General features: G+C 39.2%; 1 protein-coding gene across 1 annotated transcript; it reads left to right on the top strand.

Moving 5' to 3' along the window:
* Positions 1 to 338: 338 nt before the first annotated feature.
* Positions 339 to 16,762, top strand: zdhhc18b (zDHHC palmitoyltransferase 18b). The gene is made up of 9 exons (XM_085395802.1): positions 339 to 1,164; positions 1,791 to 1,951; positions 5,399 to 5,548; positions 5,702 to 5,839; positions 6,065 to 6,116; positions 6,548 to 6,650; positions 7,072 to 7,181; positions 7,747 to 7,849; positions 14,006 to 16,762. The coding sequence occupies exons 1-9, from the start codon at positions 914 to 916 to the stop codon at positions 14,360 to 14,362; spliced, it is 1,425 nt and encodes a 474-aa protein (XP_085251928.1). The 5' UTR covers positions 339 to 913; the 3' UTR covers positions 14,363 to 16,762.
* Positions 16,763 to 21,850: the final 5,088 nt, after the last annotated feature.

The raw sequence follows: 21,850 nt of genomic DNA, 5'->3' as shown, positions 1-21,850 counted from the left end.
CCCAGCCTACCATTATAAAAGGTAATTTTTACAGTTTTATTTTTTTTTAACAGATTTCCGGTGGTTATTGTCCTTATCTGTGAACCAGCGTCAAGTCACCTACACTGGTCATTGAATTACCGGATATTCCACATGAAAGTATACTGATATTTTTTTTTTACATATATTTGAGAGAACAATTTAGTAACAACAGTGCGAGTAAATAAAGTACATCTTTAACCAATATTTTCGTATGACTTTTATTATTATGGTACATAAAATATAATATTGAATGTTGTAGTTTATTTAGAAAGAAAACCAACCGGAAATACTACATTTCTTTGCGTTTACTTTGACAACACGGCTCGTTTTATGGCAACGTAGCTAAACAGCAGGTAGTCACGAATGTGTCAGGACTCCTCCTAGTAGAGCGATATGCATTAAAAATAACAAAGTTTTTGTGTTACATGTCATTTACTCATAAAGGACCGCCGGAGCTTAGCATAAAGGCCGGCAATAATCTATAAGTCGAGGAAGCTAACAAGCTAGCAGTGGTAATAGCACTTTGGATTTACTGTTGTTAAATAACTCCGCAGCTGGATGAGCTTGCTAGGATGAATGGGAAAGCTAAGAAGCTAACGATGGTCATTGTGTTATAGGTTGGATTTGTGCTGTCTTTTTGGAGATAAACTTTTATAAATAATAAATTAGGAGTTATGAGAATAAACAGATATGTAATTTCGAGCACGGGGTCTCGTGGTTATTTACAGCTGGATATCCTCGGTGTGGGATTAGCTTATTTTCTCCTTGGAAAGACGACATTCGCTCCTTTCAGCTACCTCAAAATACACGGGAGTCGGTGATGCTGTCGGTCGCTGGACAAATGCACCGGGTGTCCGAACTAGGACAGAGCGGCCAGACTCCGTTATAAACAATGAAAAACTGCGAGTATCAACAAATAGACCCGCAAGCACTTCCGACGCCCACCCCGACCCCTCAGCCTCATCATGGGAATGACACGGAGAAGAAGAAGGAGCCGAGAAGACCCAGGAGAAAGTGGGAAGTTTTCCCCGGAAAGAATCGCTTCTACTGCGATGGACGGATCATAGTGGCCCGACAGAGTGGGGTCCTTCCCCTTACCCTGGGTCTCATCCTCGTCACAAGTGGTTTATTTTTTATATTTGAGTGAGTTCGTCTTATATTATATGGTTCTGTAATACTGATTGCGAGTTCCGTTCAAAAGTTGTCCACAGATGATACAAAGCTGCTTTTTAATCGATATTTTAATGAACTGAGCCCTGTCTGGCGCATCAAATCTGTTTTATTTATTTATATTGTTTGTCTGTTTGTTTGTTTTTTCCAAAAGCAAGAGACTCGCTAACATACAGTTGGACTTAGCAGGATGATATTTAATGATGCAGATTGCTCAAAAAAACAAAGCAAAACAAAAAAAAAATACTGACCAAAGCGCATTTTTGACCCTGCACTGTATCGATATTTGTTTTAACCTGTGTGTTGCAATTATGTTTATTTTTAATGTTTTTTTTCTTAATATTTGAAGCTAAGTGCACATTTTTAAGAAGTAGTGCTTAATAATAGAAACAAGATTCTTTCTGCCACAGTAGAGTGAAAATGTGTTCAGTCTTCTGGGAGTTTTATGGCAATTAAAAGAGTTGAATGTTAATTAAAATTAGATCCATCAGTGAGTTAAAGAAAAGAAGAAGGTAGGCTCAGTTATATGTGACAGAACATTGTCTGCATCTTTTCCCAGTGTGCCTTGGTAATTACCCCTGCCTGTGTTTGTTTCTCAGTTGTCCATTCCTGGTCAAACACCTGACCAGCTGCATACCTGTTATTGGAGGAGTCCTCTTTGTGTTTGTGCTCATCACCTTGCTCCAGACCAGCTTCACCGACCCCGGCATCCTGCCCAGAGCAACACCAGATGAGGCTGCAGACATTGAGAAACAGATTGGTAATGTCTAACAGCTGCACTAGTAACTATGAGGTTGTCTGCAAGGCCTTTGAATTTGACGTCCCGAATTGTTTCCTACAGACTGACATTCTGTTGGAAACACTGCTGGATAATAGGAGGAGTGGGGCTATATGCACTTGAGTGTACTGTGCGCTAAACATCAGTCTCTGGGGCTGAAAAGGCTTAAATGCCCAATATCTGCAGTTCCTCAAATAGCCACTGGAGGCAAACTCCAAAAACAAGCCAACCCAATGGTGGCACTGAGAGGTCAAATGGACTGCAACTCAAGAAAAAGCCTGCATATAGAAAAATGCAGTAAAAGCACTCAAAATAAAACACAAGTGTTTCTGAGAAGGTGATAACGTGACAGACTAGCTGTGGCTGTAACGAAAACCAAAACATGCGATTTATACACATGAATCATGTGATTAGATAGCAAGATACATTTAAAATTGCCTCTATAGTTCCCCCCCTCATAATAACTCCATGGTGGATGGATTTTTGTATACAGTGCTTAACAAATGTATTAGACCAGCTGTCATAAAAACAGAAAACACAAATATTTTAGAAATTTGTCAAAAACTTGTTAAAAAAAGTAAAAACATAATATTATTTATTATCCATATTTTTATATCCAAATCAGAGAAGAAGTCAGAAGTGAATCAAACATTAGATTCAACCATTAAAACAATTTTTTTTTCTGTTCAGGAATTCAACTAAATAGCTAATTTGGCATCTCAATAAAAAAGAATAAAGGTGGATTAACATTGCAGAAATACAAAAAGGGATTTTGGTAAGCAGCTGTGAGGCATCTGTAGCATAAACCTTACACTGGGTGGTGTAAGGCTTTCTAATTATCAGCATACTGGTGGTAGGGACATGACCCTCTTGATTGATATGTCTTCTGATACAGAGAACTGTAGTCGATACATCTCGCCTTCACTACCTTTTGGTGTGTTTTCTGGTTGTTTCATATGATTGTTTGATAAATAATGTGCCTTCTTGTAAAGTACAGCCCGTCTAAGAAGTTTGTGCTTCGGATTTGGTGAGTAATATTTTAGTCTGTGCTGTGCTAGCAGATATAAGTGTGTTTGTTGTACGCGTGCAGTTTATGTAAGTAGCCTGCTAATCAAGCATGCTAGCATTAGTTGGTAACCTAGCACCCTGTTATACAGATTTTGTCAAACAAGAATGATAAGAATTGTTCTTAGTAAATCAGCCATGTTGGTAATGATGGTGCTCACTGACACATATGGAAAAGGAAAAATTAGTCACCAAATATACTTGGTTGGCCTAAAATCTGTGTGCAGGAAATGCTGTCCAGTGTTGTCACATTTTTTCTCTTTTGGGATATTTCTGCACTGTGTTTTGGCTCTAAAGTTTCGTATAGGACGGGGAATCTTACCCATAAACCAGTACTGCTTAAACACAGCTTATTTTATTCCAAGTTATTGAAGAGTCAGTGGCCTTGACTTTGTTTTGATTAAAACACCATTCATAGTTTCAAGAGAATGAAAGCGCTGTTCTTGTGTGGCTAATTATTTATTCTGGAATCACACATGCGCGTACATTTTAATGGCTCAGTCACAATTTAAAATTCTTCAGGTCATTTTAATGATGCGGAAGTCATCAAGACATAAAAGAACACAAGTGGAATTTGCTGTGTAATAAACGTCATGTTGGCACGTTGAAAAGTGTCTGCTGCCTTCTAATTTTGGTCTGAAGTTTTCACTAGATTTTATACAGATTTATTTCCCCCAATCTTTCACACCTCAGACCTGTTCAAAGCTCATCAGTTATGTTCACTGTCAGTTTTATGCCATGCCAATATTATTTGTACTTTCCATATGACTTGCATCGTTATAATGACCTGCATGTCTAAAGCTGGCTTTCTGTGCACTTTGGAAACTCCTACTCATGACCAGAGTTTAGGCAGTGGTGATGTAAGATCCACATGTTATCCAACTGAACTGTACTACAGCTATTTTTGAAATGAAGATTCTGGCGTGACTGTTGAACATTTATTTGGGCCCCAATGTTTCAGGAAAGATTCTGGAAAGCTCTCTTGTGTAGCTTCTTAGTTTGAATTAGTGCACGGTTTAGTATGGTATGGAATGGATGACACCGACTATTGTAAAAAAAATAAATAAAGAAAGAAAAACCCCCCATAAGGAACCATCTGTAAGTTGCGCAAAAAGAATAGCGGGTATTTCTTTTTTTTCTATTATTTTTCTCATGTTGGTCAACCTCTCAGGCACAGTGTCCAAGTTACTGGGAAAGAGTTTTTGCAGGTTAGTCATTTTGTGAAAGATGACACATCATTTTCCATCTGCTGTTACGAGCTGCACACCTGACACCAGATGTCTTTCTGCTCAGGCTATTATTGGGCTATAATCCACCCCTCGCCCTGAGTAAGAGTGGATAAAAGCGCAAGTTGTTACAACCCAGTGAAGTGGTCAGACCTGATTTTACAAGGATGTGAAGTGTGACAGAAAATGATTATAGGTTGAAATTGTGTACATTAAAACAGGATTCATACGTACACTATGCTTCATTGATTGACAGTGGGAGTACCTGACATCTGGGGTGTCTTTGCTAGTGGGATAGTCAAAGCAGTAACAGCTAGCCATTAACAAGGCAAGCTAATTGAGCTTTAATGATCACTTAGCATGAGTCACACTAACTGCCTGTTGCTAATGTTCTCCATTTTCATGCTGAATTACACAAACTTCCTTTATATTTTAATAACACGATGTGATGGATGGATTTGATTGGCTGCCATGGTGCTGGCATTGGAGAACTTTCTCAACTTTTAAGTGCAAGCACTGAAAGCAAAACAAAGGTCCAGATTCACAGTTTAGTTGTGCACTGCATTTAAAGTCAATGAGAGGTGTGGGGATTGAAGTTTGAAATGCAAATGTGTAAATCCCTGTTTTGTGTGCATGGAGACTCTCCAGGCACTCCAGGTTCTTCAAACTGCCCATAGACACAAGAAGTGTTCAGGTTCATTTGTGTTTCAAAATTGGCTGTAGGTTTGAATATGAGTATGAATGTTTGGCTCCATGTTCTAGCCCTGCGACACACTGGCCACCTGTCCAGGGTGCACTCCCCCTTTCCCTGTGGGTTCAAGTCTGTAGCAGTGATTGAGGGAAAACTTTTTGAAATGATCTTTTAGAGCAATCTTCAAAAGGTTTTTAATGAGAAGCTCAAAGTACTGACCAGAGATGCGTGCAGCCCTAATGATGTGCACGCATTGCTGATAATGTGATGGTATCCATTCACACTTTTATCGTGCTTTAAAGTGGTTTGTGAATGTGACACTTGTAAGTTTGCTGCCATGACTTTGATGGAAGTGGAAACTCGATGCTTACTGCAGCAATAACTGCACACCTACCTTAGATTTAAAGCACAACACTGTGTCCCTATTTTCACTGTTCTTCTCTGTAGACAACACTGGAAACACCAGCTATCGACCTCCGCCTCGCACCAAGGAAGTGCTAATCAATCAGCAGGTGGTGAAGCTCAAGTACTGCTTCACCTGCAAGATGTTCCGCCCTCCGCGCACCTCCCACTGCAGCCTGTGTGACAACTGTGTGGGTGAGCTGTGAACACACAGCGACACTGACATTTACAACCCATAAATAATAAAAAGAGGCTTCACAGAGCTGCAGAGAGCACACTTTTATATAGCTCAGTGCTCTAGAGTTTTTTTTAACATTCCTAAAATGTGAGTTGATCACTGTCTTTCAGAGAGATTCGACCATCACTGCCCCTGGGTTGGGAACTGTGTAGGGAAACGTAACTATCGGTTTTTCTACACCTTCATCGTGTCGCTCTCCTTCCTGACGGCGTTCATCTTCGGCTGTGTGACCACACACCTAGCACTGAGTATGTGGTTTTGCTCTGATCTGCAGGTGTTTCATGCTTGGGAAGTAGTCGGCTTCAAATAGCACCTGCTTGTTTGTTTTGTTTCATTCGGACTGCCAGGCGTGGTTCACAACAGCAGAGCAGTTTAATGTCTGACAAAAGCCATATACGTGGATCAGCTCGGTCATTTCCCACACAAATTAAATTTTATCATCCTGAAATCCTGCTCACTTTCCTCTTTTTCAGGAGCTCAGGGCGGGAAGGGCCTAGTGTTTGCGCTTCAGGAGAGTCCGGGGAGATATCCTGTACCGAATAAGATTTTTTTACTCAAAAAACACAGTCAGTGACAGAAGTCGGATGAAAATCAGTCAGCTTGCATATGTATATATAACATATACATAGACACCATTGCCATCTGTGATCATTTTTCTTATTTGTACTGTTTTTAACCGTGTTTTTCTTCACTTTATATTAGGAAACAAAAATTACTGTAATCCGTAGGGAAGTACAGACTGAGGCTTTCTGGGCTGATATCAGGTTCTAAATAACAATTTGGCAAATATCCAGTGCTCGAATGGGGATATGTTTTAGTTGATTAGCTGTTGTTATGTCTTATATATTTCTGGGATTGTGCCAGTGAAACAAATTTGGCACAATTTTCAAGCCTTTTGTTTTTTCTTATGTAGCCAGTGTTTTGATAACTTTGCTTTCCTTGACTCAGTCTTTCACTGCAGTGGAGCTGGTGATATGTTTCTTTTCAGTTTGGTCCATTTTGGGCCTCTCAGGCTTCCATACATACCTGGTTGCTTCCAATCTTACCACTAACGAAGACGTGAGTACCCAAAGCTGCTTTTATGACTCAGTTTGTTAGACGACATCATGTTATTTTGTTCATTTTGTGATGCTTGTTAAATCAAAGAAAATATACTCTGTATGTAATTTGTAAATATATTTAATATTAATTTTCTGTTAGTGTGGAAGTATATTTAACATTAGAATACTTTTAATTAACAATAACAATAGTAACAACAACACAAATATTAATACTAATATTTTGTTAGTAGTAAGGGAAATCTTGCAGATACTTTTGTATTCACAAAGTGAACAAACTCTACTTCCAAAATAATGTGTTTGGGGAAAAACATGTCATATGTTTTATATCAGAATCAGATCAGAATCAGAAAGACTTTATTTATCCCCAAGGGGCAATTATATGTGATTTGTTTTTATTTTTTATATTTATATTTTTTTAGATTAAAGGCTCCTGGTCAGGGAAAAGTGGAGAAGATGTTACAAACCCATACAGTCATAAAAACATCTTTATCAACTGTTGCTCGGTGCTTTGTGCGCCCATGCCGCCAAGGTTGGTCCTCTTTATGAATTACTCCTTCCATCATTAAATCTTTAATATCGAGTCCAAGTAACAAAGAGAGATGCTTGTGAGGATCCTTGTATATTAGTTTTAGCTATTTTATTACTAATGGGCTGTTTAAGATGGTGCATATTTCATTTGCAAGCATGCATACTTTATGAAAGAAGCAATCACTGATAATTTTTAATAAGTTTGTATGAGTTGATAAAGAGAGCGCAGTACTAATAAACCTGTAGCAATAGCAATCAGCTGGATTGTGGCTATTTTTGAATTACAGAGCTTCAGTTCATTGTTTAATTGCAATTTAGTTTTATGTGTGTAAGTAGCAGCAGTTTAGTTGTCTCAACCACTTACTATTACAAGATAAAGAGTCTCAGATGGAAAACCAGACAGCCAAGAGAGTAAGTAGTTGGAGATGGCGGGGAGGAAGAATTCCTAATTCTTAATCTGTGATGTGCGTTCTGCATTCATGACAAAGATGACAAGATATTGGTATTAATGGAGGAACATCCTCGCCTCATAACCTGAACATTCGTATCTTTCTGTGCCATTTCAGCTTGATTGACAGACGGGGTTTCCTGCCGGCAGATGAGTCTGCCCAGACTGGCAGTGCTGACATCGAGCTGCCCACCCTGGCCGCTAAAAGCGAGATAAATGTGGTAGGAGCTGCTTTTGCATTGCAGAAATCCCCCTCTCCCGTGCCTGCACCCTGTGACTGCCACCAAAACTCTTTCTGTGCCTGAGAGAAACCTCGTTGCCTGCTGTAGCCCCAACCCAGCATCTGTTTGCTGCCTGTTGTTGACTGTCATGTAAAGGTTTGGTGTATTAACACTCTAGTCAGAGGTTTATCGCACAGTATTATGCCTCTTATTGGAAGTTAAAGGGATAGTTGAACGTTATGGCGCATTTGTTTGGTTTGGTTGGTGGAGTTTAAAAAAATGTTTTTTCTATTATTCTATTTCCTATTCTAGTAAAGAGCTGCAATGTTTGTAGCTCAGTTTTACTTATTAATTTATTATGATTATGAAAAACAGATAGGGTACTAGTTAGGAGTACTTACTTGCCACTCAACACCTGTTTTGGTTTTAAACCGAAAGCTGAAGGACCTAGAAGAACATCAAATGAAGAGAATGTATTTGGGGGCTTTTGAAGCAGTACAATCAAAGTTTGAAGACTGCTTAAACTGGGTTACTTTATACATTTTTAATATTTTATGACATTATTACATATCAACATTATTTTGAAACTGAGTTGTCCTATCTTTAAGAACTCCTTATTAACTAAATATAAAAAAAATTAGAGAAGTCTGTTTATGGTCTGTGTGTTTGAAAGATGAGAGCAGTAGTGGTAGACAAGTATTTTGGATTTTTAAATCGCTAACTGTCATTATTGGTGTTCCTATACTGGTTAGACTCTACAAAGGACAAACTATTCTATTTGTTATATTCTACTAATTCTAATGGTTGCCAAACCATGTTTGTATTGATATATACTGAGGTGTCAAAACTCATCATTAAGGGTAGAGGGGGATGTCATCAAATGCAAGAGTTAAAGGAAGAGTCGGGGGAGGGATATAATATTTTTATAAATGATCGAGGGGGCACAACCACACATGGACAACCATTCACACCTATGGGAAATTTAGAGTTTCCAGTTAACCTATCCCTACTAAGTGCATGTCTTTGGACTGCGGGAGGAAGCCGGAGTACCCGGAGAACACCCACGGAAACACAGGGAGAACATGCAAACTCCACACAGAAAGACCCTGGGCCCGACCTTCTTGCTGTGAGGCAACAGTGCTAACCACTGTGCCACCGTGCTGCTCATACATGATTTATGACTTCGTAGAGTGACCACTAGAGGTATGTTAATTGTCACGAAGTCCCTGCCCTGAGGTCTGCTGCTAGCAGGACTCTTTGAATTGCGCATTACTGAATAATTATTAAGTTGAATTGTCAAAGACGCAGACAATTAAATTAAAAAAAAGAAAAAAACTCATAAAGACCAACAGTAACCAGTCACCCAGTAACACCTCTTAATCTTGTTTGTTTCTTAAAAAAACAAAATGTTAACGTATTGATTTATAATTTTTGTTGAAGGCATATCTTAGAAATATAGATGACAAACATGAAAAAGTAGCTCTAATGTCCAGGTTTAAATAAGAGAACTAATGATGCTTTGGCAGGTGCGTATTTTAATTCAGGAAATAGTCAACTGGGGTCCTGCTGCTGTTTTTGTTTTTTTTTTTTTTTTTTTTTAAACTTGAACTGCTTTGTTAAAGTGTAATTTAATATGGTGTCTTTAGCTGTTGTTCAGCCATGTCTACCTCATGGAAATGCACACATAAAATTCTTCTTGTGCTATTTTTAATAGAGAGTACTACTCTCTGTATGCACATTTTTCCTCAGTGTTTACTTCTATGCAGTATCGTGTGCCAGCTCCGGGTGTTTAGAGAGCAGGAGATGTAAGAAGTGTTTCCAGCTCCTCCTCACAGAGCATCTCTCTTGCTGTTCTCTCTGACAGCAAGGGATATAAAAAGATACTTGAAGTGTTTTTAAGCCAGTTTTGTTTACAAGACTTGCCCAGAGTTCAGATAGAGTTGCAATCTGAGCCTCAATATATTCACATATCGCGTAGTACAGTGAGAGTCAGTTGAAGCTGGAGTCTTGTGTCTTTGAGTGTGTATAAGCTAGCCTTTTGAAGTCAGTTGAAAAGCTGGTGACGCTGTAAAGAAAGCTATTTCTGTAACAGCGGTTTGTAAATTTGAGTGTGTGCTGTTTGTTTTCTCCTGTCATGTCTGTCTGCATATAAAAGGTTAAAATGCCAAAAGATTTGTGACGAGGGAAGCTCCTCATGTCCTTCATCTCTTGCTTCCCGTCATGCCTTTGTTTCATTTTTACGTGTTTTTTTTTTTTTTTTTTACGACGTTTCAGTTTTTAGTATCTGTAATGTATAACATAAAATTTTTGTCCATGCAGTTCATCATGTGTTGTCATTTTTCATTTTGTTTCCATCCATCATCACCGTTTTCCTATCACAGTACAAGGAGACATACTTTTCTATATTTTTCCTACGAGACAAACCCAGAATCAGTCCCTCCCTGTGTGTCTGCTCACCCAGTGCTGACTCACTGTTCTCTGTGTGGTGTGTCTCTGTGCCTGCGTCCCTCCACCAACACTAGGAGGAGAAGTGTCTGGACTTTGCTCTGTCCTGCACTGGCTGATTAGCCGCTGTTAGAGCAAAGAAAAGCGAGCCTTGAGCTTGGTAAGCCTGTATAGAGAAAGGGAGAGTGAGTGCAGACAGCCTGTGGCCGCCGTTGTCTTTGCATGCCCCTTTGCTGGGCTGCTTTACTCCTGCATGGCTTTAACCATTGCCAATGTTAAATGCATTGAAGTGTATAATTGATCCCAGTAAAGGGTGCATAGTTACGGATCAAACAACTCTCTTGTGCTAACCACCAGACTGTTTAAAGACTGACAAAAACAACTGTAGGAAGATGTTCATTCAGAGGTCAGTGAAACATAATGACAGCCATTAAACCAGCTTCTTAAGGAATGAACTGCAGGGCTTTAACAGTGCTTAGAGACTTCCCATGTGTGTATAATTTTTAGGTTTAGGGGTGGAAACAGTGTTGAAATATACCCATATGGTGACAGCACATTTTCTCGACCCTGAATTATACGTAGCGTATAAACTTTGAATACAAACTAGCATATGGAGAAAAAAAAAAAGGTTTAGCATTTAAATGAAAAATTTTCCAGAGCTTATGCTGTTAAAATTCATTCATTTGTCAGACTAATTTACATTCAAGGCTAAAGAAGCAAATTCGGGTGAATAGTTGCATTTAAAAAGTGCCCAAAGCAACATTTTATACTAAGAAATGATCAGTTCATGTAAAACGGGTTGCTCATAGTATCAAATATTATCACCAAACTGAACTTCCAGTCAGTTCTGTGCAGTTTAACAGCTCCTTTCAGCTCACTCTTTTGGTTTTACTGGTCTTAGTTTGGCTGAGCTAACTGCTACTTTATATTTTCATTGTGTGTTAAATTGCTTTAGTAATAAAAGGTACTTTTTAAAAGTACATTTGCATGCTTATAAAGATCCCAGCCAATCTCTGTTTAATTCGGTGTTTTTTTATTTGGCGTCAGTTTAAAGCAAAGCATCTCAAGGCAGGTATGTTTATAAGGTAAAGACTGTGTAACGTTACAGAGTGGGATAAAAACATCTGCCAACAAGCAGAAAGAAGTCAGGTTCAGGGTCTGCTGCTGTACTTGTAAACATTTACTGTTTTGAGCTACTGAACCTTTAATCTCAGTTCAGATCAACTTGGATGTGTCAGCTTGAAAATGTAAACCTTTAAATTGCAAAGAACCCACCACACAAATGCACGCTTGATAATGGATGCATTAACAGAGCCAATGCATCCAATCACTTCCCTTTAGCCAGCTTGTCCCAGTGGTCACTCATTGTATACTGTGTATATATATTGTATGTCTGTATATTACAGACAAGAGTTTTTCACATAAACCACAATTATAAAAGTTTATAAAGCATTTACTGAAGACCACTGACTGTAAACAATGCTCTGTTTTATCGTTTTGGTCGGGACGTCTTCGTCTGCAGATGGTTTAAAAAGCATAGAAGATGTTTGTTAAACTTCAACATCTCCCAGAAGAATCTTACAGTTTGTTTTCTCAGTGTAAAGCCTGACCTGAGTCTGATCCTTTGGGCAAGCGTGCAGGGATAGTGATATGGAGTTCTCTTTAATGGATCCAGCATGACGCGTAAGAAGCATCCACACTGGAAGAGCTAGCAGTGATGATACCGTAAAAGATGGACTTATCTTCCTGTTCTGAGAAATGAAGCCTTTAAGAGGACGTGAAACACTACACGTAAAAAGGCTAATCTACATCACGGAGCCCTGCTCTCAAAAACTGTCTGCGAGTCTAGTCACGTTTGTTAAATTCTTTACAGCTAACGGCCGGATTTTCCCATTTCAGTGCAGGAAGCCAAATAATGAAAAGCCAATTACTGCGAAAGAGACAGACAGTGAAAGTGGACAGTATATCCTCGGTTTCTTAACGTAAAACTCATTGTTGCAGCCAGGGACAGCACAAAAGTGATCCCCTTAAACCACAGCTGTCAAACTCCAGTCCTCAAGGGCTGGTGTCCTGAAACCTTTCTGAGTACCTGCTGCAACACACCTGAATAACATTAGGTCATTAGCAAGACTGTAGAACTTGACTGCACGATGAGGTGGCAATTCAGCCTTTTGATTCATGTTACAGCAGCTTATGAGTGAATGAAAATGGTGCAATAACAGTACAAGCTTTCAAACACTTACACTTATTTAAAATTGCTTGAGTAGGGTTAGGGGTTGCCACCTCAACATGCACTCAAGTTCTATAGAGTCTTGCTAATGACCTAATGTTATTCAGTTGTGTTGCAGCAGGGACATATTTAAACGTTTTGGGACACCGGCCCTCGAGGACTGGAGTTTGACACACCTGCCTTAAACTCATTTTTAGTTTTGGTGTTGTTATTTTTTGGTGGCACGGTGGTTAGCACTGTTGCTGCACAGCAAGAAGGTCCTGAGTTCAATTCCACCATCAGGCCGGGGTCTTTCTGTGTGGAGTTTGCATGTTCTCCCCGTGTTTGCGTGGGTTTCTTCCGGGTACTCCGGCTTCCTCCCACCGCCCAAAGACATGCAGTTTGTGGGGATAGGTTAATTGATTAATCCAAATTGCCCATACGTGTGAATGTGGGAGTGAATATGAGCGCAAATGGTTGTCTGTCCCTGTGTGTTGGCCCTGTGACAGGCTGGCGACCTGTCCAGGGTGTACCCTGCCTCTCGCCCTATGAGAGCTGTGATAGGCTCCAGCGCCCCCGTGACCCTGAAAAGGATAAGCGGAAGCAAATGGATGGATAATGTTGTTATTTTTCTCTGAGTTATCGATTCTATGGGCTCAGTCACTCATTTTGGGAACTTGTAAATTTTGGTCATATAAGGGTCAAAAAGCAGGATTATCCAGAGTGCGCTCATTGGCTAAGGACATGTGCTGTTTGAACATGTTCTCCTCAAGGCTTCATAAAAGAATCTCACAAAACAGTCAGTGATGTCATAGTCACTATGTTCATCTTTTATGATATTTATGACAATAATGTGGGAACCAGAAGTAACAGAATATCAATGACATTCAGCAACTTTAACAGCGACAGGCAAAATAACTGCTGATGACATAAAGTGGCCAGGTTCTGAGTTAGACTTCTTACATTCTACTTGAAAGGTGGAAACGACTACCAGCGAGAGTGAAGGATACGGTTGACTGACACATGATGGAATGCTTTTAATGTTCACTAGTGACCAGTCGTCAGTGATGAAGCCACAGGCACCAAGCAAACTGCTTCTTGTGTGGACGCCCTGTTAAAGTCTGAATATTCTGGCAGCTGCTACTTAAACTTCATCAATCCTTTTTTAGAACCAGCTCTTGCAAACTATCACGCTTTGTTTTAGTGCCATTCTAAAAGTTTGGTGTAATAAATAAACAGGCTTCTTGGGCTAAATCAAATATGAAATGTGACTGGCCAGGTTCAATGTGCATGCCTATGCATGTCTGTGGCATGAAATATTTTGGATATCCTGCTTGAGATCACGTGTGGATCCTGCTTGCACTCCTAGTTGGCCTTTGACTCATGTTATATTTGCTGAAGTAATTTCAGAGACTGATGTGTTCCCTGTTAATATCACTAGCTTGTTTTGTCACTTGTTTTATTACTTTTTTTACTTCCTCTTTCTTGCACTGCCCTTGCAGTGCACACAGGGAACTAAAGGTCTGCTAGAATCGGCTGCGCTTTCTCCGCTCCTGTCCACCTCGTGTCCTCAGGGGAAACCTCAGAATGCTCATTCCTGCCCAGAAACCAGCCCAGCGTTGAACTCTGACCCCACATTGGAGTTCTCTAAAGGCTGCAGGGGTAACCATACGTCCAGCTCCCATGGCGATACTTCTCGTCCACGTCACACCAAAGCTCGCTCAAAGAAATGCAGACGAGAGGCTCTGCATATTCCCAACCCTGCATTTGATGTCCCAGTTTCCCCTACCTCTCCGGACGCTGCCCCTGACTCCAAAGCCAGGAGCCACAAAGGAGGCAGCCTCACCCCATTGCACTGACTGTCTTGAATGATGTTTTTCACAAGTCAAACACTGTTTGAGGCTTGCATGCTGTAACACAGTCAGATCCAAGTTATATGATTTTTTTTGTTTGGTTATTCCTGTTGGTTCTCTGAAACTCCAGGAGCGTTGAAGATGTTTGGTCACTGAGTAAGACAATCACAGTGGAAATAGGACAGATTTGATGAAGAGGATTCTAGATGCAACATAGCGTTGGTGTAGAGAAAAGTTCTAAGAAGGTTTGTGAGCCGTAGATTCTTGTGTAAAAAAACAAATTTACCAGCATGTCAGATTTCACCAAATTTGTGAAACAGCGGCTTTAATGTATCAGGTGGATGGAAGCTCTGAATTGTGTATATCTATAAAGAGAGGATCCTTGAAGGGAAAATCCACCCAAAAATGTTCACATCTCAAGCTGTACAGGCAGTGATTAATGGAACAAGTTGCAGGACTCGTTGACTAAAGCACTGTCCTCAAAACACTTTCATGTGGAATCACCCGTTTAGCTCACTGGGTTAAGCAGGCAACCCATTTGCCTCAAGACATGTCTTCCCCCTGGTTTTCTCCCAGGCTTCCTGTCTTTTCTTTGCTCTCCTATTGCAATATAATCCATATAATCTGGTACAGAATTTATATGGAGTAAATATTTAGTCACCACAGCCACCACAGGTGGGTAAGGTTTGGCCACCCCTTCTGCCCAGTAAGTGTGAAACGGCAATGTCTGCAAAAGAGCCTTTACTGTGCAGTGGTTGAAATATCTAATTTATTCATTTGGATTGTTGTAGGGCTTTAGGGGTATGCCTGCTCTGTTCCACCACCTGTCATTGTCTGTTCTGCTAATTTAAATCTCTGAACTGGATCTCTGGGCTGTGTTTGAGGAGGTGATTCTTTTTGGAACATTTTTAATTAATTATTAATACTCTTAATAAGCTTTTGTTTCAGTTTTACTATAGGGAAGTTATTCTTCTGTTACTTGACACTTTTAAAAACTTTTTTTTTTTTTAAAGTTTTACATAAAAATGCTTGTTATGCATGAGTCCTCATGGCATACCTTTCTATGGCAGTCATGCCTAAATGATTAGGAATGATTTGGTACATCTGGTAAGCAATCATTTGGTACTACAACAATCTGTAAAATGGGGAAACAAGAACTAGAAATAGGTTCTGAGCTCAACCTGCCCACCTCTTTAAAAACTATCTGGCTCTGTGGCTGCTTCCACTGGGTTTCAGTCTAACAGAACCTGAGGGTACCAAATGCAGAGATGGGGATATAACTGAACTATGCACTTGTTTTTCCCCCCCACATCTATAATAATGCAGGCAAAGATTTGGTCCACTGACCTTAGTGACATTGAATATTGGATTAATCATTCAAATCTATATGTAAAACACCTAATTTTTCACTGAAGGTGATGACTTTGTGTTCTAAAATAAGCAAAATGTGAATGTTGTTGTGTGGATTTTTCCGATGACCTTGCACAAACAGCACAGTGGATAAGATGTAAATCAGTTTAGTGGTGTGTACTGTTGTTCAGATCTTCGTGCTGTAAAAAGGAATTGAGTGCAACTGCATGGTCATGACTAAAAGGTGTATTTTATGATGTTTCTTTAAATGCATTCAAACATTGCACCATCTCAACACACCTTTTTGTAGGAAACCAGTGTTGTGTTTCAAAACTGAAACAGCATTACTGATTCCCGCTTGTATTCTTGTCACCATCACACAATGATTTAAAGCTCCTTTTCACATGTCCACCTCCTGCTCACACACCTTGTGTCAGTAATAGCAATACCTTCTGTCTTCTCCTTTCCCTAAAATTGTTTTTCTTTGTGCACTTTGACAAATCTGAGACTTGTGTGAATGGAGGATGTACTGGTTTGTTCTCAGGTGAAAGCTTTAGGTTAGGTATTCAATATGCAAGTTCAATGTGACATGTGTTCACACACATTGTGACCCGATGGCAATAGCTGCACAAGAGTGCAAAGACCCCAACTATCATGTACACACTGTCCGTCTATAGTTCACCTAAAGAGTGTCTGTGCAGCATCTGCTGTGTCAAAAGTCACCCCAACACCCTCAGTGACATCACTAAGTGAATGCGAGTGATGCATTTATTAGGAGAAACATACTGTACTGTATTTGTACCAACTGTAAGGTAAATTAAGCCAATGCTCCTGTCAAAATAAAGGAAAGAAAAATACAACTCACTGAACAATCTGTGTATTTTTTAAGCTGACCACAAGGTGGCACTGGTGGTCCGTGAGCGTGAACTGGAGTCAGTAAATCAGTCAGTGAGCCACTGTTTGGACAATTTGGTGTTTTGTTTCCTCTTAGATGTTTAATAAAACGGAAAATAATCAAAAGATTTTTCTTTTTTCCTCTTTGCAATGGAAAAAAAAGATCACAGTACCACATCTGTGCAATTAGTAAAAAAATAAATATACTGTAGAGAATTTGGTGTAGAAAACATTAAGTCTGATTTTCAGGTTCATGTGGAGCCATGTGCTACATAAAAGTTTATTCAATACAAAGTATGAAACTTTTTTGTATTGAATGAGTAAGTTCTGTTTTTCAGAATCGTGAAACAAGCATCAGAAGCAAACAAGCTTCTTTTATTTAAGTCACAATTCTACAGAAGGAACACTACGAATATTTTAAAATATGCTTAAAGGGCCAAAAGTAAAATACTCATTTTCAGTTTATTTATTTTATTGGATTATAACTGATTCCTTGATTTAAGTATTACTTTAATGTGTCAGTTGGAGAGGACTGTAATGATATATCCTATATAATCTTCCTGTTAAAAGGGAGTTTTTCCTTCCTACTGTTGCCAAAGTGCTTGCTCATAGGGGGTCATATGATTGTTGAGTTTTTCTCTGTATGTCTTATTGTAGAGTCTACCTTACAACATAAAGCACCTTGAAGCAACTGTTGTTGTAATTTGGCACTATATAAATAAAACTGAAATGAATTGAATATGCTAATGGGTAATTTTCTATACTTATAAATGTCCTAATATCCTGTGATGTGATGCTGTATATTTTAAAATCTGCAAAAAAAGTAAAGAAAAAACTATGCTGTGGAGTACCAAGTAGAATATTTTTCATTTAGTATAGTAGAAGTGGAAAGTAGAATAAGACAAAAAAAAAAATGCATAAGTTATTCTGTTTCACTGCCATTCAATGTCTGGTTTAGTCATATAGCAATAAATCACAAAACAATCACCTCAAAGTGCTTTCTACTGCATGGTAACCCTACAGTATTCTGAAGAAAATCCCAACGATTAAATCAGCACTTTGCAATGTAGTAAGAAAAAACTCCCTTTTAGCAGGAAGAAACCTTCGGCAGTCCTAAGCTTGGGGAGGGGAAGTCATCTGCCACTACCATTTGGTGGGTGAGGAGAAAAGGAGAAACAAAAAGTGAGGATAGGGATCCAGAAAAAAACACAGACTACAGTAAGAGAGAGTGAAGACAAAAGTTCAATGATGCACTTAACAGCAGAAAGCTCTGCCTCCCATTCTACTTTTAGAACTACGAGTCAGCCGGTAAGTCAGCCGAAGTGGTCTGTTGGGATAATATAGTACAATGAGAAGGATTTTAAATTTCAATTCTGGATTTAACGGGAAGCCAGCAAAGATAAAGTAATTACAGGGGAAATATGATCTCTCTTTCTAGTCCCCGTTAGTACTCTTGCTGCAGCTTTTTGGATTGACCAAAGATTGACTGAGAAAGCGGCATGAACTAGTTTTTCAGCATCACTCTGTGGCAGGATTAAAGAGATTGAACAGATGCAAGAAAGCAACCCTATATATATTTAATGTGTGTGTTGAAGAACATGTTGATTAAAAATGACACCAAGACTCCTCCAGTGTTACTGGAGGCCAAGGTAAGAATCTGGAGAGATACCATGTTTCCAAGATCTTTAAGACATGTCTGTTTATCTAACTGATTTGTGTCATTTGGCTTCATAGATAAAGCTGGGGATCATCTGCATAGTGATGACAATGTATGTTGCATTTTCTAAGTTTAGTGAAGTAGAACTGGTCCCAGCATAGAACCCAGTGAAACTCCTTGACTAACTGTCATGTGTCTAGAAGACTCTCCGTCTTCATGCGCAAATTGGAATTTATGAGCTGGATGCAATTTCAACTATTGCAGTGCATTTCCTTTAATACCTGCAATGTGTTTTGTTTAATGTGTTTGAATTATGCCTGGGATTTAAAGCTCGCTGATTTATTGCTTTCTTTTTATCCAGAGTCGTACACAGTAAGGATGTAAAACTATTAACAAGATCATCTATCTCTGTTGGAGTAAAGTTGGATTGTTGCTCTGGTTCACGTTGTTAATAGACCTCTCTGCACTGAATCTTACTTGTTATTAACCCCTGTCTCTCTTCCACAGCATGTTTTTATCCTGTCTTCCTTCTCTCTCCCCCGCCCCGCCCCTCCCTGAGCCTGGTTCTGCTGGAGGTTTCTTCCTGTCAAAAGGGAGTTTTTCCTTCCCACTGTCGCCAAAGTGTTTGCTCATAGGGGATCATATGATTGGTGGGTTTTTCTCTGTATGTTTTATAGGGTCCACCTTACAATATAAAGTGCCTTGAGGCAACTGTTGTTGTCACCACTGAGAACCTAAATAATCCACAGAAGTTCTGGAAAATCATTAAGTCTCTTTCAGTGAGTAAAAGCTCCCACGCTCTACCCACCTATGTTTTTAAGGATTCTGTTCCTGTTTATGATAGGAAGGAGATTATGAATTGTTTTAACAAGCACTTTATATCTTCTGGCTCTTTGTTTGACTCTCTGAACCCAGTCTCTGTAAAATCTGGCACAAACCTTCCGGTGTACACTGGTCAGCCATTTAACTTTGTTCCTTTCTCTGTGCAGGAGGTCTGTAAAGCTCTTAAACTGTTAGATCCTAGAAAATCTCCAGGGCCAGACTTACTAGATCCTTACTTCTTGAAACTGGCAGCTGATTTTGTAGCAGAGCCTCTCACAACACTTTTCAACCTCACACTGGATACGAATAAAATTCCCTCAGTATGGAAATCAGCTTTTGTTGTTCCTCTATTAAAAGGGGGCGACCCAGCAGTGTTAACTAATTACTGACCAATATCTAATCTATCTGTGCTGGCCAAAGTTCTTGAAGCTCTTGTGTGTGAGCAGTTAAAGGAGTTTTTGCACATCAATGCCATTTTATCTGAATATCAATCAGGCTTTAGGAAGAATCACAGTACTATCACAGCTGCAATTAGAGTGGTAAATGATATTACTATTGCACTTGATAAAAAACAACACTGTGCATCCCTTTTTATTGATTTGTCAAAAGCATTTGACACTGTTGATCATTGTATTTTAAAACTTAGACTCTTCCAGTCAGGACTCTGTGAGAGAGCAGTGGCATGGTTCTCAAACTACCTCAGTAACAGGACTCAGTGCATTAAATCTGACGGTCTATGTTCTGACTTTGTTACAGTGCACAGCGGAGTGCCACAGGGTTCTGTATTAGGTCCCCTTCTATTTATCATTTACGTAAACAATCTTAGTCTACATGTGCCAGATGCAAACTTGCACTTCTATGCTGATGATACAGTTATTTACAGCTGTGGTTCAACTCTTGTCCAAGCCATCGACTCCTTGCAGAAAGCCTTTTCTGCTGTCCAGCACTTATTACATCAGCTTAAACTTGTTCTCAACGCAGACAAAACAAAGCTCATGTTGTTTTCTAAATCAAGGAGACGAGCCCAAACAATCCCATCAGTAACCACTCTTGAAGGTAATAAAATAGAGTTGGTTCACACCTATAAATATCTGGGAATCTTAATTGATGACTCGCTTACCTTCAAACCACATGTAGAGAATCTTGTGAAAAACCTGAAGTTAAAACTGAGATTTTATTTTCAAAATAAGTTGTGTTTCTCTTTTAATACAAAGAAGCGGCTTGTTGCTGCAACATTCTTGCCTGTGCTGGATTATGGTGATATTCTATATATGAATGCTTCTGCTCAATGTCTTCGAATGGTTGATTCTGTGTATCATGCTTCTCTGAGGTTCATCACTAACTGTAAATTTCAGACTCACCACTGTGAGTTATACTCTCAGGTAGGATGGCCTGCTTTGGTAAGTCGGAGGAACTCTCATTTATACAGTTTTATATATAAGGCGATACTTGGGTTGCTGCCTTCTTATATATGTTCCCTGCTTGTAATGAAACATGCTGGTCGGTATTCTCTTCGTCCGCATGGTTACTTGTTGCTTTCTGTTCCATTTGCCCGAACTGAACTTGGTAAAAGAGCTTTTGTCCATTTAGCACCCTCGGCCTGGAACAAACTGCAGAAGGAATGGAAAATGACTGAATTCATTTCATTAAGTGATTTTAAATCTAAACTACGAATCCTTGAGGCCAAGTCCATAACATGCAACTGTTTCAATTAGATTGATTGTCATTTTAACTGACTTTTTATTTTATTTGAATTTTATTGAATTTTATTTTTATTTTATTTGTAATCTTTCACTTATTGTTGCATGTGTGTTGTTGCTGCCTGTGTTTGAGTAATTTCTGTAACTGTGAGACATCTGCTGCTGCCTATCTTGGCCAGGTCTCCCTTGAAAAAGAGGTTTTTAATCTCAATGGGATCTTCCTGGTTAAATAAAGGTTAATAAATAAATAAAAAAATTCTTTGTGAATATCTGTAACAAATAATTTTTTTTTATAGTAGTTAATCTTTTAGGTGGTCTGGGAGCAGATAGTCTCTAGAAGGGTAGGGTTTTGTGTCTAATGGCCATTATTCTGTTTAAATGAATTAGTCTCTATTAAAATTAATTGTTCAGTTTGTGAGTCCATGCTTATTGTAAGTGGTAACTGACTAAGGAAACAAACCTGAGATTAACTAACTAATTAAGAAATCAAGTGAAGACGTAAAGGCATATTAAATTTATATTGCAGTTCTCTAATTTGCTCTCATGTTATGGTGTTATGCAGTGTAAGATTAACACTGTGAGACATTAGTGTTGGGACACCAGGGAAGGCTGGACACACCTCTGAGCAAAACACAATGAAACAATGCTTAAAAGCCAGATTATCCAGTTGTGTCAGAAAAGGACTGGAGTTGAGTCTAGAGACAGAGAGAGAGAGATGAATGCAATTGTTGCTGTGTCTTCCTCTTTGTCACCAGCTTCCTCTGATCAGCCCTGGCTAACCTGTAGTTATATTTTTCTATTATCTTCAGCAGTTAATTGAATAAGCACATTGTAAGGTAAGGTTATATAGGAGATTTTAATCGCTGATCACTAAGACAATGATTAATTATAAAGGAATGCCACACTAATTATAAATGACAGAAAATATTTAATAGAAGAACAGCAGGTTGAAGCTGTGCTATGAAAGGAACCCAATCCAGATTAGTCAAGTGTGACATGCTTGGAGCAGATACCAATTGACCACTTTAGCCAGGGCCATGCTTGCAGGTACCTGATTGTCAGCACCTGGAG

The sequence above is a fragment of the Rhamphochromis longiceps genome, linkage group LG22, assembly GCF_057381845.1.
Source record: "Rhamphochromis longiceps isolate RC_006_pf linkage group LG22, R_longiceps_female_GT1.1, whole genome shotgun sequence".
Taxonomy (NCBI): Eukaryota; Metazoa; Chordata; class Actinopteri; order Cichliformes; family Cichlidae; genus Rhamphochromis; species Rhamphochromis longiceps.
This window is presented reverse-complemented; position numbering and strand designations above follow the sequence as displayed.

Excerpts from the sequence above, each read along its gene's own strand:
- zdhhc18b (XM_085395802.1), top strand. The coding sequence starts at position 914 with ATGAAAAACTGCGAGTATCAACAAATAGACCCGCAAGCACTTCCGACG. Across the intron at positions 1,165-1,790 it reads GGTTTATTTTTTATATTTGA|TTGTCCATTCCTGGTCAAAC; the intron begins GTGAGTTCGTCT and ends TTTGTTTCTCAG. Across the intron at positions 1,952-5,398 it reads AGACATTGAGAAACAGATTG|ACAACACTGGAAACACCAGC; the intron begins GTAATGTCTAAC and ends TCTTCTCTGTAG.